This window comes from Melanotaenia boesemani, chromosome 18 (genome assembly GCF_017639745.1).
Source record: "Melanotaenia boesemani isolate fMelBoe1 chromosome 18, fMelBoe1.pri, whole genome shotgun sequence".
Taxonomy (NCBI): domain Eukaryota; kingdom Metazoa; phylum Chordata; class Actinopteri; order Atheriniformes; family Melanotaeniidae; genus Melanotaenia; species Melanotaenia boesemani.
In genome coordinates this window covers 29,780,297-29,795,489 of record NC_055699.1, presented here as the reverse complement: position 1 = coordinate 29,795,489, position 15,193 = coordinate 29,780,297, and the positions used below count along the sequence as shown (strand labels likewise).

The 15,193-nt window shown below is 41.4% G+C and overlaps 1 protein-coding gene across 1 annotated transcript in view; it reads left to right on the top strand.

The window, feature by feature from the left end:
• The window catches only part of kcnh2b (potassium voltage-gated channel, subfamily H (eag-related), member 2b), a 338,190-nt gene that overhangs the window by 173,303 nt on the left and 149,694 nt on the right, over positions 1-15,193 (top strand). The window contains exons 3-6 of the mRNA XM_041968155.1: positions 11,128-11,283; positions 12,328-12,541; positions 12,619-12,941; positions 13,024-13,235. Coding sequence (XP_041824089.1) covers positions 11,128-11,283; positions 12,328-12,541; positions 12,619-12,941; positions 13,024-13,235 — 905 coding nt within the window. The remainder of the gene's footprint in view (positions 1-11,127; positions 11,284-12,327; positions 12,542-12,618; positions 12,942-13,023; positions 13,236-15,193) is intronic.

The window sequence follows — 15,193 nt, the reverse complement described above, 5'->3', positions numbered from 1 at the left end:
CTGTGACTTTCTCTTTTCCTCTGATAATGTCCTCTTGGGTTGTTTTAACGAATGAGCCACCGTGTGGTATGTTGACATCTAGCTGCTGGTGTGTGATGCTGTGCTGTGACGTGTGACAGCATCCTGGAAAAAAAGAGTTGTGGTTTCTGAGCTTCAGATGAGCAACATCGGCTCCAGTAATGTACATAATGAATGTCTCTGTGTCATCAAAGCGAGTCAGAAGGAAACGTTTTACTGCTACATAGTTAGATAGTGCTACTTTAATGAATGAGCCCCTGTATCTTTATTGTTCCGATCTGCAGTGTGGTTGTCAGCTCAGTCAGTATATTTTCGATTGAAACAGCTTCCTTCAGGTCTCTTAATGTCCCAGAACACAGAAAATGTCACCGGTGAAGCTGTGGAAATCTGTTTTTTTGTTTTTCTTTTCCAACCACAGCATGATGTAACAGAGAGTGTGAATTAAACTTTCCGCCTCCGCTCTGTCAATTCGTCGCTTTGTGGCTGTGCATGTGATAGAGAACTGAGCATCTGAGGAGAAACAGCTCACGTCCTGACCTCCGTCATGTCTCTTGCTTTCTTCCCACCAGTCTGGTCATTTGTTCTGTCCCTCTCTGACTGTAGCACCGGTGTCATCCTCGATGTCTGCCTCGATGTCTGTTTTTTTGGTATTTATTGTTTTTACTTTTACAAAATATCTTTAAGGAACAGACACAACATAAACTTGGGGTATTTTCTGTCATAGTATTACAGGGAATTAAACAAGCAGTCCAATTTAAACTTGAAAAAGAGAGAGAGAGAGAAAAAAAAGGGGGGGGGGAACAACCCCTAAACAAAAGAAGGGCGTTTCAGGGAAATGTACATTTTCCAATGCTTCCAAATGTCATTGAATTTGGATTGCTGTAGCCTCATTGAAAAAGTGATTCTTTCCATTACATATAATCGTATATACCATTCGTCTATAGATGGGACATCTGGTTTGAGCCATTTCTTTGTAAATGCTTTTCTAGCAGCTAGACTCAGTATTCCACATAAATATTTATTTTTTACACTTACATTAGCTGAGTGAACCAGCCCAAAAAGGAGTTTGTCCCAGTTAAATGTAATGTCAGATCCAAATATAGTTACTAGTTCTGAATAAAGCTTGCGCCAGAAAATGTTAATTTTTGGACAGGCCCAGAACAGATGGTAGTGATTGGCTTCCTGAGAACGACACAACCTCCAACAGCTAGAAGATCCTGTATGGTAGCCATGCTGAGCAGGAGTAATGAAATACCTAATGAGACACTTCCATCCAAAAACCCTCCATGAATTTGAACATGATATCCTCCACTGAAATTCGCAGTATCTAATCCAGGTTTCTTCTAAAAGAGAGCTATTAGTTTCCCTGTCCCATTTTTGTTTTATATATGTAGTATTCGCTATTTTTATTTCCTGCAGGCCTCTATAGAGTCTAGAGATGACTTTGAGCATCTGTTCTATAAGCACTAATAAACACTTTTAATATGCCTTTTGATTTTTTAGCATAGTGCTGTTTAGGTGGTGACGTACCTGGAGAAACCTAAAAAAGTCTCGATTGTTGAGACCATGTAGTCTTTTCAACGTCTGGAAGCTCTTCAGTGTTGTCTGAACGTACCATGTACAATATGAGGAGAGACCCTGGCTAACCCATCTCCTGTAGTTAATATCCATCTTATTTGGAGCAAAATCCGAATCATGACAGCACCATTTCAGAATCCTTACCTCTTCTATCATATCGTTTCTAGTAATAATGTTTAACCATATTTTCAATGATAGGTTGATCCATTTATTTCCTATGTCCATCAGGCATTTAATTAATTTTTTATCTCCTATTCTTGCTTGGATTGGTATCGTCCCCGATATATTCTCTTCAATTTCCTTCCATCTTGCCTTATAATCTGAGACGCACCAACAGAACAGGATCCTTAGTTGGGCTGATATGTAATAGTCTTTTAAGCAGGGAAGAGCCAATCCACCCTTTCTCTTTGCTAATTGAAGAGTCTGAAACCTTATTCTCGGTTTTTTCCCCTGCCAAATGTAGCGTGATAATAATTTATCCCAATCCTTAAATTGTTTATCATTAATTTCAACTGGGAGGGTCTGGAATAGATATAACATCCGTGGCAGGATGTTCATTTTTATCGATTCAGTCCGAGATTCAAAACTTAATATTGGAATGAGATTCCATCTCTTGATGTCTTCCTTTATTTTTTTATTTAATAGGTCAAAATTTAAGTTATATAACTTTAATAGATCTTTTGGGATGATAACTCCCAAATACTTCATGTATTCTAGGTCCCATTTTAATGGAATTTTAGAGATAATGTTTCGGCTGGGTTTGTAATTGAAGTTTAATATTTGAGTCTTTTGGATATTCAATTTATAACCTGAGACTAAGCCAAAGGTATCTAGGAATGATAGTAGTTCCAAAATTGAATTATCGGGGTTTGTTAAACTAATTAATACATTGTCAGCGAATAAAGAAATCTTGTAATCTTGATCTAATATTTTTATACCAGTGATATTATTGTTCTGAATAATCCCCTGACTTAAAGGTTCGATAAATAATGCGAACAACAGTGGGCTCAACGGGCAGCCTTGTCTGGTCCCTCTTTTCAAGCCAAATGAATTTGAAATTGCCCCATTTATTTTAACTCTAGCATTTGGTTTATTATATAGCCCTTTAATAATATTAATGAAAGTTTGATGAAATCCAAATTTGTCCAGTAGATGAAATAGAAACTCCCAATTAACCCGGTCAAAAGCCTTCTCGGTGTCAAGGCTTAACAATATTGCCTGGAGTTTATTTTTGTTTATCTTTTCAATGACATGTAGCGTTATCTTGTGTTTGTCTATGCCGAATAAAACCTGTTTGGTCCAGACTTATAATCTGAGGAAGAATATTTTCAATTCGTTTTGCCAAAATATGGGTAAAGATCTTATAATCTTGATTCAAAACACTTATCGGCCGATAGCTTTCACAGTCTAATTTGTCCTTCCCCTCTTTTGGAATCACAGAAATCATGGCTTCTTTCCAGGAAAGAGGAACAATACCGGTCTTAAGCACATGGTTGTATGTAGTTTTCATTCTAGGGATGAAGACACGGTTTCTTAAATATGTTAGTAATGAACATCTGTTTCCTCACATCTGTCCTCGAAAGGTACTCGTTGGACCTTTCATCCTACCACTGGGACAAAGATAAAGCTTTACTGAACATAATAATTGAACATGGATGGATGGATGGATGGATGGATGGATGGATGGATGGATGGATGGATGGATGGATGGGTGAGTGGGTGAGTAGGATGGATGGATGGGTGGGTGGATGAATGGGTGGGTGGTAGGATGGATGGATGGATGGATGGATGGATGGTTGGATGGGTGGATGGATGGATGGATGGATGGATGGATGGGTGAGTGGGTGAGTAGGATGGATGGATGGGTGAGTAGGATGAATGGGTGGGTGGTAGGATAGATGGATGGATGGATGGATGGATGGATGGATGGATGGATGGGTGAGTGGGTGAGTAGGATGGATGGATGGGTGGGTGGATGAATGGGTGGGTGGTAGGATGGATGGATGGATGGATGGATGGGTGAGTAGGATGGATGGATGGGTGGGTGGATGAATGGGTGGGTAGTAGGATGGATGGATGGATGGAAGGATGGATGGAAGGATGGATGGATGGATGGATGGATGGATGGATGGATGGATGGATGGATGGATGGGTGGGTGGTAGGATGGATGGATGGATGAGTGGGTGGGTGAGCAGGATGGATGGATGGATGGATGAATGAATGGGTGGTTGGATGGATGGAAGGATTGAAGGATGGATGGATGGATGAATGGGTGGGTGGGTAGGATGGATAGATGGATGGATGGATGGATGGATGGATGGATGGATGGATGGATGAATGAATGGGTGGTTGGATGGATGGAAGGATTGAAGGATGGGTGGGTGGGTGGTAGGATGGATGGATGGATGGGTGGGTGGGTGAGTAGGATGGATGGATGGATGGATGGATGGATGGATGGATGGGTGGTTGGATGGATGGAAGGATTGAAGGATGGGTGGGTGGGTGAGTAGGATGGATGGATGGATGGATGGATGGGTGGTTGGATGGATGGAAGGATTGAAGGATTGAAGGATGGGTGGGTGGGTGGGTGGGTGAGTAGGATGGATGGATGGATGGATGGATGGATGGATGGATGAATGAATGGGTGGTTGGATGGATGGAAGGATTGAAGGATTGAAGGATGGGTGGGTGGGTGGGTGAGTGAGTAGGATGGATGGATGCTTGTGAGGTGGTACATTCCTCATATGTAATGATGGACTGTATCTGCATGCCTGACTGCTACATGGTCTCAGGTCTTTATCCAGATAGGATGATCTTTTTTGTAAGTTAAAGGGATATTGTAGTGGTGCAGTGTTGCAGCTCATCTCTCGCCTTATTATTCCAGTTTTGTTGCTGTACAATCGGGAATGAAGGTGTAAAACAAGAGAAAATACAAATGGTGAGAAAGAATGAAGGGTTTATTTTAAATTCTAGTTTTGTTTGCATTGTGGAGATTTTGTGGAGGTTAACTGTGTTCATTAGTCTTTTTGTGTGATGAGAGGAACGTTTCTTTTGAGAAATCGGCCATGGCTTGTATTCAGAATCAGAACTTTTCTTCAGTCTGCTTGTGTGGGAGTGAATTGTTCTGCAGGCTTTGATGGTAGAAGTTAAGAGTGTGACCATGATGTAAGGTGCCTGAATGATGCTGCTGTCCATTGGTGAAGACACCCTCCAGGTGTGGGAGCTCTGAAACACTGGTGGTGTTTATGAGTACGCTTTAAGTGGTTATGCTGGAGAAGTTCAGTGTCTAGGGGAACCATACTTGTTCCAGCATGCTTAGAAACAAGTCTTGAACAGGTTTGAGGTGCTGGGGGTCCACATCAGATAGTTGGACAAACTCCATTCTCTACTGCTTCTCCATAGGAGGGTCCAAGATTTTCAGATTCAGAACATTTCTTTATTCCCAAGGAGTGATTCAGTTTGAAGACACGAGTTCCAGCAAAGGACAGGACATTACCCATGCAGATCAGCCATGAAGTGCAGCAGTTTCACCATCAGTAACAAAGTGCAACAATAGAAAAACATAGATAAAGCTGATTAAAACCTAAAGACATCACTCGTAACCCCTCACACTAAGCTCTGTCTCCAGCATTAGAAAGCCTGGTGGCAGCAGGAATAAATGTTTTCCTGCTGGTAGCGAGATAGCGCCTCCCAGAGGGCATCAAGGCAAACCCGAGGACATGATCTGAGAGAACCTGCCTGCTCCCAGTGTTGTGCTAGTTACTGAAAAAAGTAACTGTTACTTTGTTGAGTACTTACACCAAAAAGTAATGTGTAACTGTTAAAAGTACTCTTTAGTTACTTTTGTAAAAGAACATCCTGAAAATTTCTTCCCTTAATGTTTTTTTAATTTAATTACAGTGTTCACAAAATATAAAATAAACTCAAACACAAATTAATTTTTCACTAATTTATTTAAGTCAGGCCAGAAGATGATTTACGAGAAATTAATAGAAATAAAAAGTAATATAACAGCCACTCAACAACAAAATCTATGCTGCATGTTGCCTCCATCTTAAGTGACCGGGAGCTTTCCTTTCCTTCACACCACCCAGCCAGCTCAGGCCTGTAGGCTGCGGTCTGGCTCCAGCTGACTACTGACAGGAGTTTTATTGTGTGCTGTTGCTAAATTGAAAAGTTATCATATTTATAGCTTTCATTTCCACGCCAGGCAAACACAAGTTTGTGATGATGCTTGTGATCCTACAGACAGGAAACGCATCATTTTCCTGATACAACCTGCAGACAGAAAGCGGACGGTAGATGGAGTTATGATGGAGACTGCAGAGACGGCTGCTTCCAGTGGGCGGAGAGAAGGCGTCCCTCCTCCACCTGTACATGCTGCATGCTCTTTTTTTCATCCAGTCAGAGAAAATGTATAGACTTACTCTTTCTTAATGTCATCTGCTTCCTGAGTTCTCTGCTGTAAACCCTTCAGCCCAGAACAGAGACGATGGAGGAGATTAGTGACCAGTTCACGGTGGTTTAATGATAGTTTAATCCAGCAGAGTTCAGTGGTAGAGCACATCTTCCATTTCTCTTTAAATCAGGCTGATTGATCCTGAAACCTTCCTGGTTTTCCTGCTAGTTCTTCTTTTCCTATTCCCTTCAATCATTCTTGATTTTCTTCGTTATTTGACATTATTGCCCTCCTCTGGGTGGACCCCGCCCAGATGGATTATGTGTCTGATGAAAAGAAAAACAGAAACTATTTAAGAACTTGACTCTATGAACGTATTTGGTTTAGACACAATTCTTCCTGGGGGCTAACACAGCATGTGAGAATGGTAAAGACGTAAAATCTAACTTTTTCTGGTACATCAGTCTTGCTGACCATTCTCCAGATGGCATTAGGATCGTTGTCCACCAGCGGGGCCCCCAGAAAATGTTCATGGGGGTGGCCAGAAAGGTCCAGTGAAAATTTTAGGGTGGCACACCACATTTGTCCTTCTTGTGGGAATAAAGACACATGAAGTGTCCTTCATTGTAATTACATTAATAACATTTAAACTTTTCTATTCAGACTATTCTTAACTTCAACCACTGATAAAGGTAATCATACAGGTTTTATAATAACATGAAACGTCCTCACTCACTCTAAACATATTTTTACCACAGATGATTTTATCCTGTAGCCGTCCATTCCTCATATTGTGGACACACAGATAAATTCACCTGTTGGTCCGGGTGCAGGTGGAGTGGCTGACCTAGCTCTAGCTCCAGTACTCTGAGGCTGATCTTGCTCCCCGCTGCTCACTGTCATGCAAAGTGTCTGTTTCCTGTTTGTGTTCGGCCCTTGTAGAGATGTGTTCATGTTCTGAGTCTCTTTCATGCTGTCTAGCTGCCCCTTCCTCAGCTACATGGTCCCCCTCCTCCTCACTACTGTTAGGAAGCTGCGTCTGCAGTTCTTCTGCTGTCCACATATTAGAAGTTTATGCTAAAAGTTTATTTTGTAGTAAAAAAGTAAAGTTTCACGTAAAATGTTCAAAATTAAACTTATTTATTATTCATATTACATCTCATGTGTATTTATATTATTTTTTTTTACATCTATATTACCCTATAAATTATTTTTTGAGATTTTATGTTTTTTTTTTTTGTTTGTTTTTTTAAGTATAAAGAGGGAGTGAGGACAAACCTGTCCAACCTGGACAGATGCAGTGAAGACAAATTCCTTAGTTTGAAGCTTCATGAGCAATTAAATATTAGTATTTTTATTTGTGTGCAATGAAACTTTTACATTTAAGATTTTAACTTCTACAAGTGTCATTCCTGGAAAAAAAAAAAAACTACTCCAGAAATTCAGATGTGGTTTCACAGTTAGCCAGTAGGTGGCCTGTAGGTCAGATCCAGCTTAGCAGGAAAACAAAGACCTTAAACAGACAAACAAAGCTGACAGCAGTAACTGGTAGCAACAGACTCGACTGGAAAAGGAAACACAGATTAGTAAAGAATCACATGATTTGTTTTCAGAAGCTCAATGTAAGATGTGGTGGAGCCGTGCGGTAGCGGCAGCAGCAGCGTTGGAGCCCAGAGGCGGCAGGACGGCCGTGCGGTGGAGCCGTGCGGTGGAGCCGTGCGGTGGAGCCGTGCGGTGAGCCGTGCGGTAGCAGCAGAGCCGAGTGGCAGTTAGGACTGATTGTGTATCACTGGTGCCAAACTGTGAAACAGCTGTTCTGGTGGCTTAAATGAGGTCTACTTTGAAATCATTTAAAAGAAAGTACATACTAATATAATAATGAATTGTCCTGATAAATGAAAGCTAAAGAGCTTGTTGTGGGTCATAGTTTCATATTTGATGGTATTTTTGGTAAAGGGTAGGCGTATTATAAGCTACCAGCTTCTGCTTCTGCCTATTTCCTTTTCTGTCTTTTTTTATATTTACTTTACTATACCGAATAAATAAATAAGTAAAACTCTTGGGGTCTGCAGACACATACTGTTGGTCTGTTAAGCTGAGAAATGGAGATTTGGAGGTAGAGATTTTCAGGGTGACATGCGATGGATTTTCAATGTTTTATCCTTCCAAAATAAGTCATGTTGATTTAACCAGATATATTTGAGAGAAACAAGAAGTACAAAGAAAACTAAACAAGAAAAACCTTTTCTTCTTTTTTTTTACTTCTTACTGAAATAAGTGGAAATATTTTGTCCTTTGAATTTTTGATCAACTAAACTAATAAAAAGTTTTTTCAAAAAGTACTTAGTAATTTAAGCAATATGTTAAATCCTAAAGTAAAAGTGTAAAATTGCATCCAATGAATTGTTACCACATTCCCTCATCCCATTATTCATGTACTTATTGCCACTGATTCAGATTAAGTACATTTATTTATTTATGCTTTTGCATGCCAAAATTCACATGATTTATTTAAGGTTTGTATTAATAACAACTTGATTAAAATTCATCTCGAATAACAAAATATTTTTTTTAAAAGGCCTAATTCTCCAACCATATTATTTATATTATTTGGTCTTTTCATTTCAGCAGCTGTAATTAATTAAATGGAGCATAACGGTGCCCTTTTAATAAACATAGCTGGTCTTTATTACAAAAAGATCTCAGTAATGGGGGAGGGGGCACTTCACCAGGAGAACTCTATGTCTAGCAACGCCCCTGCTCAGAAAAGAGAGGACCTGGCAGACCTTGGAGTTCAGGCACGGATTGGCTTCCTTACAGATTCTCGCTGTGTTTATAAACAGACCTCTAGGATTTGGTTTAAACGACACCAGTATGACTCGGTTAAAAACCTGTCTGTGTTGATTTGTCCTTTTACATGATGCTGGAGTGGTCTGTGTGTCGAATGATCCGGTTGTTACATAATTATGTTATTCTTTATAATCCTCTGAGGATTGATGGAGACAAAGATGGATCTATCTGAATATCATTTCTAACTTGGTCTAAAGGTCCAAACCTTAGTTGAATTCTCTCACTTCTCAGATGATGCTTGATATGCCGCTCTCTCAGTAATCCAGGCCGACATCAAGACAACTGCTCTGATTTCCTTATTTTTGTCACACCAAACTTCGCCGTTGATGTTTGCAGATTGGCCTGTTTCGCCTGGTCTCTGCAGGGCACTGTGTGTTTTAGTGCATTGTGGTAATCTCCCGAAGCTTTGTAAGTCACTAACGCTGAATCAGATTATCAACTAGAACATGGAGAATTGGAATACATCCAGGCACAGCATTTAAATGAAAAGGCATTAACCTCGTAGCTCAATCATTTTAGGGGATCTTCGAGGACGTCTTTCCCTCTAGAGATGATGTTCATAAAATATGTAGGTTTAATCCTTGATTTTCAGCACTCTGCAAAATTCAGGACACACACACACACACACACTTAGATAAACCTACCTATATGTGCATGTGTCATGCAGCCATGCATGTATGATTATTGTTCTGTACATCACGTGTTCAGAGAACACAGAGAAGTAGAACAAACTGAAAAAATGCTTCTTAATTCAAAGTTAATCCTCTTTCTTTAACATTTAATCCTTCATTGTAGTGAGCATGTGTACATTTACAAATCACGTCTGTTATGCACAGGAGAGTTCATGACAGAGGATCTGAAATTAGAGTCCTGTAAGGAGATCTGGAAGCATTTCAAAGCAGAACCTGTTCAACACGCTGGAACAACACATTCAGACATCCCGACTGAAAGTGTAACTGATCAGATTTTAGGAGAAAATGTTCTAACTTCATGTTTGTAGTTTGTACTTCTCTTGTTTTGTATATGTAACTGACTCTTTTAAACAATGAACTGATGATGCTTGTCTGCTTCTGTCAGATGGCTGCAGGTTCAGCCTGATGCAGCAACACCCTAAGTGATTAAAAAAGCTGCAGATGCAGCGTTCCAGCTGTTAATGGAAACTGGGCATGAATGGACATGACCTGGAGCTTATGATTAAACACCAGCCCGGTCACCTACCTTTACTTTTATACATAAAATTGACATAAATGCATCCATGTAGAAATGGCCAGATGGTGTAATCCTTTAGTTTCCACTGTGTTTCATGTTTTTTTCCCCCGCTGTGTTGGGATTAATGCTGCCGTCCAATCAGATTTTAGCCCACTCTGATGAGAGATGAATGGCAGGCCGTTTGGTGGGTGGCGGTTTTGGCAGACATGCAGTAGAAGGACTGGATGTTGGGTTGTAAACACAGTCTGTAGGCTTGACCAGCTCTGTTTGCATTGGTTTGTAGTCTGTCTGTGGCCATCACTATCCAGGTAAGAGGCTGATGGGAAAAATGTGAGCGGGACAAAAAGAGTGGTTACTGTGATTATGACTAAGGCGACCATGTTTGGAGGAAAGAAATCTGAGCGTGAGGATTATAGTCAGAAACCAAACGGCTTTCATGCATTTTAAAAATCTGATGCAAATATATCCTTTTTTTTATATTTACATTTCTAGAAGTTGCATTTTATTCTCCATCTATTCCTTGTCTATACTCACTTATTCCAGTGCATTCTATGGGGCATTCTGAACAAGTCCTTCATAAAGATCTGTATGACCTGCTTTATAATGCTGAACAAATGTGAAGTTAGCATGACTTTCCACAACAGTGAGTGTGTAATTTGAGATTGGATGCTTCAGATCACACCCAGTGCAGCACCTTGTTTGGTCTCCCCGTTTGAGCTGCTCTGTGCAACATGTGAAGCTCCGTCACTTCCCGTTATAAGTGGTCCAATTTCATGGCCATTTATCTGCTTTAGCACTTGTGTGGCAGATTAGCAAGTCTGTCTAATCTCATACAGCAGATTGTCTTTGAGCTGATTAAGTTCACGTTTAATGAGGTTGGAAAGTGAAGAAGTGTGTGATTGTGTGCAAGTGTCATTATTTGATGGGTGCTTCTTCTGCTGAAGACAGCTGATCATGCGTGACTTAGCTGGTTGCCTCAGATAACATCTTCAGGGTGTAAGTTTTTAAATCCAGGCTTAAACTTGTCAGCAGCCTCACCAGCAATATCTGAACCTTCCTGTTTGTCCTGCAGGTCAGAGTTTCCTTTGCATGGTGGACGTGGTGCCCGTAAAGAACGAGGATGGCGTGGTGATCATGTTCATCTTGAACTTCGAGGTCATGACTGAGGAAACACTCCAAGACCACAAACAGGAGCTGAACCACCGTTTGCCCACCTGGCTCGTCACAGGTAGCTGCACTAATGTCATGTAATGCATTAATTATGTCGGACACAAGACCCCCCAGATGGTACCTGGAATTAATGACATGAAGACAATGTCAAGCTGAAGTAAAGGATGAGGAAGAAAAGGGTGGATGGAGGGATAGATAGATGAAAGGAAGAGGTGGGGAAGGATGAAGAGAAGAGAAACAAATGAAGAGAAGGAGACATGAACAAAGGATGGAGGGTAAGATGAACAGATGAAGAAGGGAAGAAAGGTTGAATAGAGGATGTAGGAAGAGATGGATGAAGGCAGAAGGAAGGGAGGAATAGATGGACAGAGAAAGAAAGGGTGAATGGAGGGAAGGATGGATGAACAGAGGAGGTAGGTAAGAATGGATGAATGAAGAAGGGAGGAAAGGGGAGGAAGAATGGAGGGATGAATGGACAATGGAAGGATGAATGGATGGATTGAGAGGGGGGAGAATAAATGGATGAGAGGATGAATGAGGACAGGAATAGGGAGGGTGGGGTCGAGAGACGTAAATACATCTGAGTGGGTAAAGCACACAGAAGAGGCTGATCAGAGGGCGTGGTCTCCTAATGGAGGCGTGGCCATGTGGTGGGCGCATGGCCTGATCCTGGACCTAACAGGTTAACTCCATTTCTAGATGGAATGAAGGTCACCTGGATGCAGTAACAAGGACAGGTGGTCCCGTTGTTTTACTCTGATAAATCCTGGACTTTCATATTAGATTGAGTTCAGCAGAAAGCTTTAGGAGTTTAATGCTGGACAGGGATAAGCCAGAGGAACAGGATCTGAACTGGGGCACAAACACATCTAAAATCAAACGTCTCTCTTGGTCATATCACTTGTTTATCACTTTGTGGTTTAAATCTGAATCCAATCAGCGTTACTGTCCCAGATTTTATGTGTTCGTGTTGCATTGTGAATCTGATCCACTTCAAATCTCCCTCTGTGTGCATGACCAAGTTTCTCGTCCTGCCACAGTCTACAGAAGTACTGGAAACACCCTGTTCGTCAGGTAATTTTTCTCACTTCCTTCTCTTTAGGTCGTCCACGAGGCTTTAAATTGCGTCTTCCCCCGCTCCGTTCCCTATCCAACAGTAAGGCGTCACTGGATGACGCAGAGGCCGGTCAGATCCCCACTGCCACCCCTCTGCCTCTGCATCCGGACCTCCGCAGTCATGCATCTTTAGGCCTGGGGGAATTCTTGCCCCTGCCCCCTTTGCCAGCAGACCACCAGGAGCAGCTAAGTGGAAGCAGGTAAATGTATATCACGTTTTCATTTGAACTGATGTTTGCTTCAACCCCCAGCCAACATTTTCTGCTCTGTATTTTAGGTTGGCTCTTCAGAGCTGGCCTGAAGACCGACAGGAGGACCAGCGTACCTTACTGTGCTCCGAGCCTCCAGTGTGCCCCCCTTCATTTCCTCCACACCTGGTTGGTCCCCTCAACCAGTCGTCGCCCTGCGTAGTGCCCCACCATCGCCTCAGCCTCAACCCGGACGGCTCGGGCTCCAACTGCTCTCTGTCTCACAGCCGCTCCAGAGAAAGTTTCCACAGCATGCGTCGTGCCTCCTCCGTAGACGAGATCGAGGCCATGAGACCCGAATGGGACCGAAAGAACCGGAGATCCAGCATCCGGCCGGCCAGCAGCAGCACCGGTGAGGAAGAGAGGATGCAGAGACAGAGCAGCTTTCTGCTGACTTGTTTGTCTCACCTTCCATCCTGTGTGTGTGTTTGCAGGTGCAGTGAACAGCAAGTCAAACATACTGAATTCCACATCCGACTCTGACCTGATGCGGTACCGCACCATCTCTAAAATCCCTCAGATCACACTCAACTTTGTGGATTTCAAACCTGACCCCCTAATCGCTCTCCCCACTGGGGAGATGGACATCATAGCTCCCTGCAAGCTTATTGACCGCACACACAACGTCACAGAGAAAGTCACACAGGTAGGACGCTGCAAGTGGGTGTGTTGTCCAACTTTTGACTGTTTGAGCCTTTTTGCTGACAGATTTTTGCATCTGAACAAACTTTTTTTTCTGCTGCTGCTCGGTTTACTCTGACGTTGGAGGTTAGATGGTTGTCTGGACTAGTGATGTCACGATTATGGATGTAAGCGCCATCCTTTTGTGTTACAATTTGCTTAAAGGATGTTTGAAGTCATTTAGGTTGAAGTGTTATGTGAACAGAATTTAATTTTGTAGTCAGCCTTCCCGGCTTCCATACTCAGACAGAAAGTACGTTGTTATGTGGTTATGTAATACAGTTTGGTTAATAAACGAGCGGACTGCGGAGCTATATGGTTGTTTTACGGTTGGTAAAGCCAACTATGCCGACTCAACGAGTAAGACAGTCTCGTGTCATCCGCAGGTTTATGAAGTGGTTAATAGACTATAGTAAAAAGTAAAGAACAAGAAGATTACAGATAGACACTACAACAGATGTAGGTGATATGATTATTGTAAAAGAAATAATCATGATTTTATGATTATTCTGCATCAATTAATTTCTCAACAAGAAGCTGATCAGTGGGCGTGGTCTCCTAATGGAGGCGTGGCCATGTGGTGGGAGCAAGGCCTGATCCTAGTCCTAGCAGGTTAACTCCATTTCAAGATGGACTGAAGGTCACCCGGATGCATTAACGAGGACAGGTTTCCCATTGTTTTACTCTGATAAATCCTGGACTTTCACATTAGATTTAGTTCAGCAGAAAGCTTTAGGAGTTTAATGCTGAAGAGTGAAAAGCCAGAGGAACAGGATCTGAACTGGGACACATAAATACTACTGGAACAATGGAAATAAACTACAAAACATTTGATCGGTGCCAATACAGCAATTAAAAACACTCCCCAACACATGAGTTAAGGAGAACAGCTGAGAAAAAATACAATGAAAGAGATGAAGGAGCTTTGTTTAAAAAGGTTTCAGAATAACTTTTGAGAGCCAGATTTAGTAGAGATGGATGGATGGATGGATGGATGGATGGATGGATGGATGGATGGAGAGAGAGAGATTGAGTGATTTAAGAGTCTGAAGTTTAAACTATGTGACTGCTGTTACAGACCAGAAAGTGCATTTTGATTACCTGGATCAAGGAAAAGCCACTAACTGTCACGATGTGGTACAGGGAAATATTCAGGGTCCTGAAATAATCAGTGGGGTTGTGAAAGGTAACAAGAGCTCCTTCTCTGAAGTTTGCTCTCCATTGCTTGAGTATCTTCTTGGGGAATTGACTGAGTTAATACTGAGGGGTCAATGCCACGCCCACCCTAGATCCATTGCTGTTTAATCTTTTACCACTTTATCTAAAAACAGCCTTGTCCTAGTGTTCTAACTCCAATAGATTTTTACTGTGTATTATTGTGTAAGGTTGATGTGACTGTGGCTGTAGTGATTACCAATGTGCACATTTGTAGCGCGACGTGGAAGGAAGCCTCTGTGTACTGTAAAGGTGGAGCATTTATTTGGGAGGTTTCCCCACTGAGAATAAATGGATTTTTTTTTTTAATTAGTTTATTTACTAATTTATTTTTCTTTCCTTTCTCATTGCTTCTTTTTGTTTCTCTATCTTATTGATATAGTACTGTAAATGGCAAAATTTGCACCTTGTATTACTGTTAAAAAAAAAAAACAAAACAATCAAATTCTGATGCAAAACAAAAAAGAGAGAGAAGGAAAAAAAATTCACTTGTCAAAACCCAGAAAATTGTGATTTCTGAACAACTACTCCCAAAAGACACACACACACACACATATATATATATATATATATATATATATAGATGTATGTATATATATGTGTGTGTGTGTGTGTGTGTGTGTGTCCGTCATTTGTGGAGTTGTTTGTCTGTGTTCATGCCGTCGGGTGGACACGGGGAGACATCATTTGGGTTTACATATTTTTTTG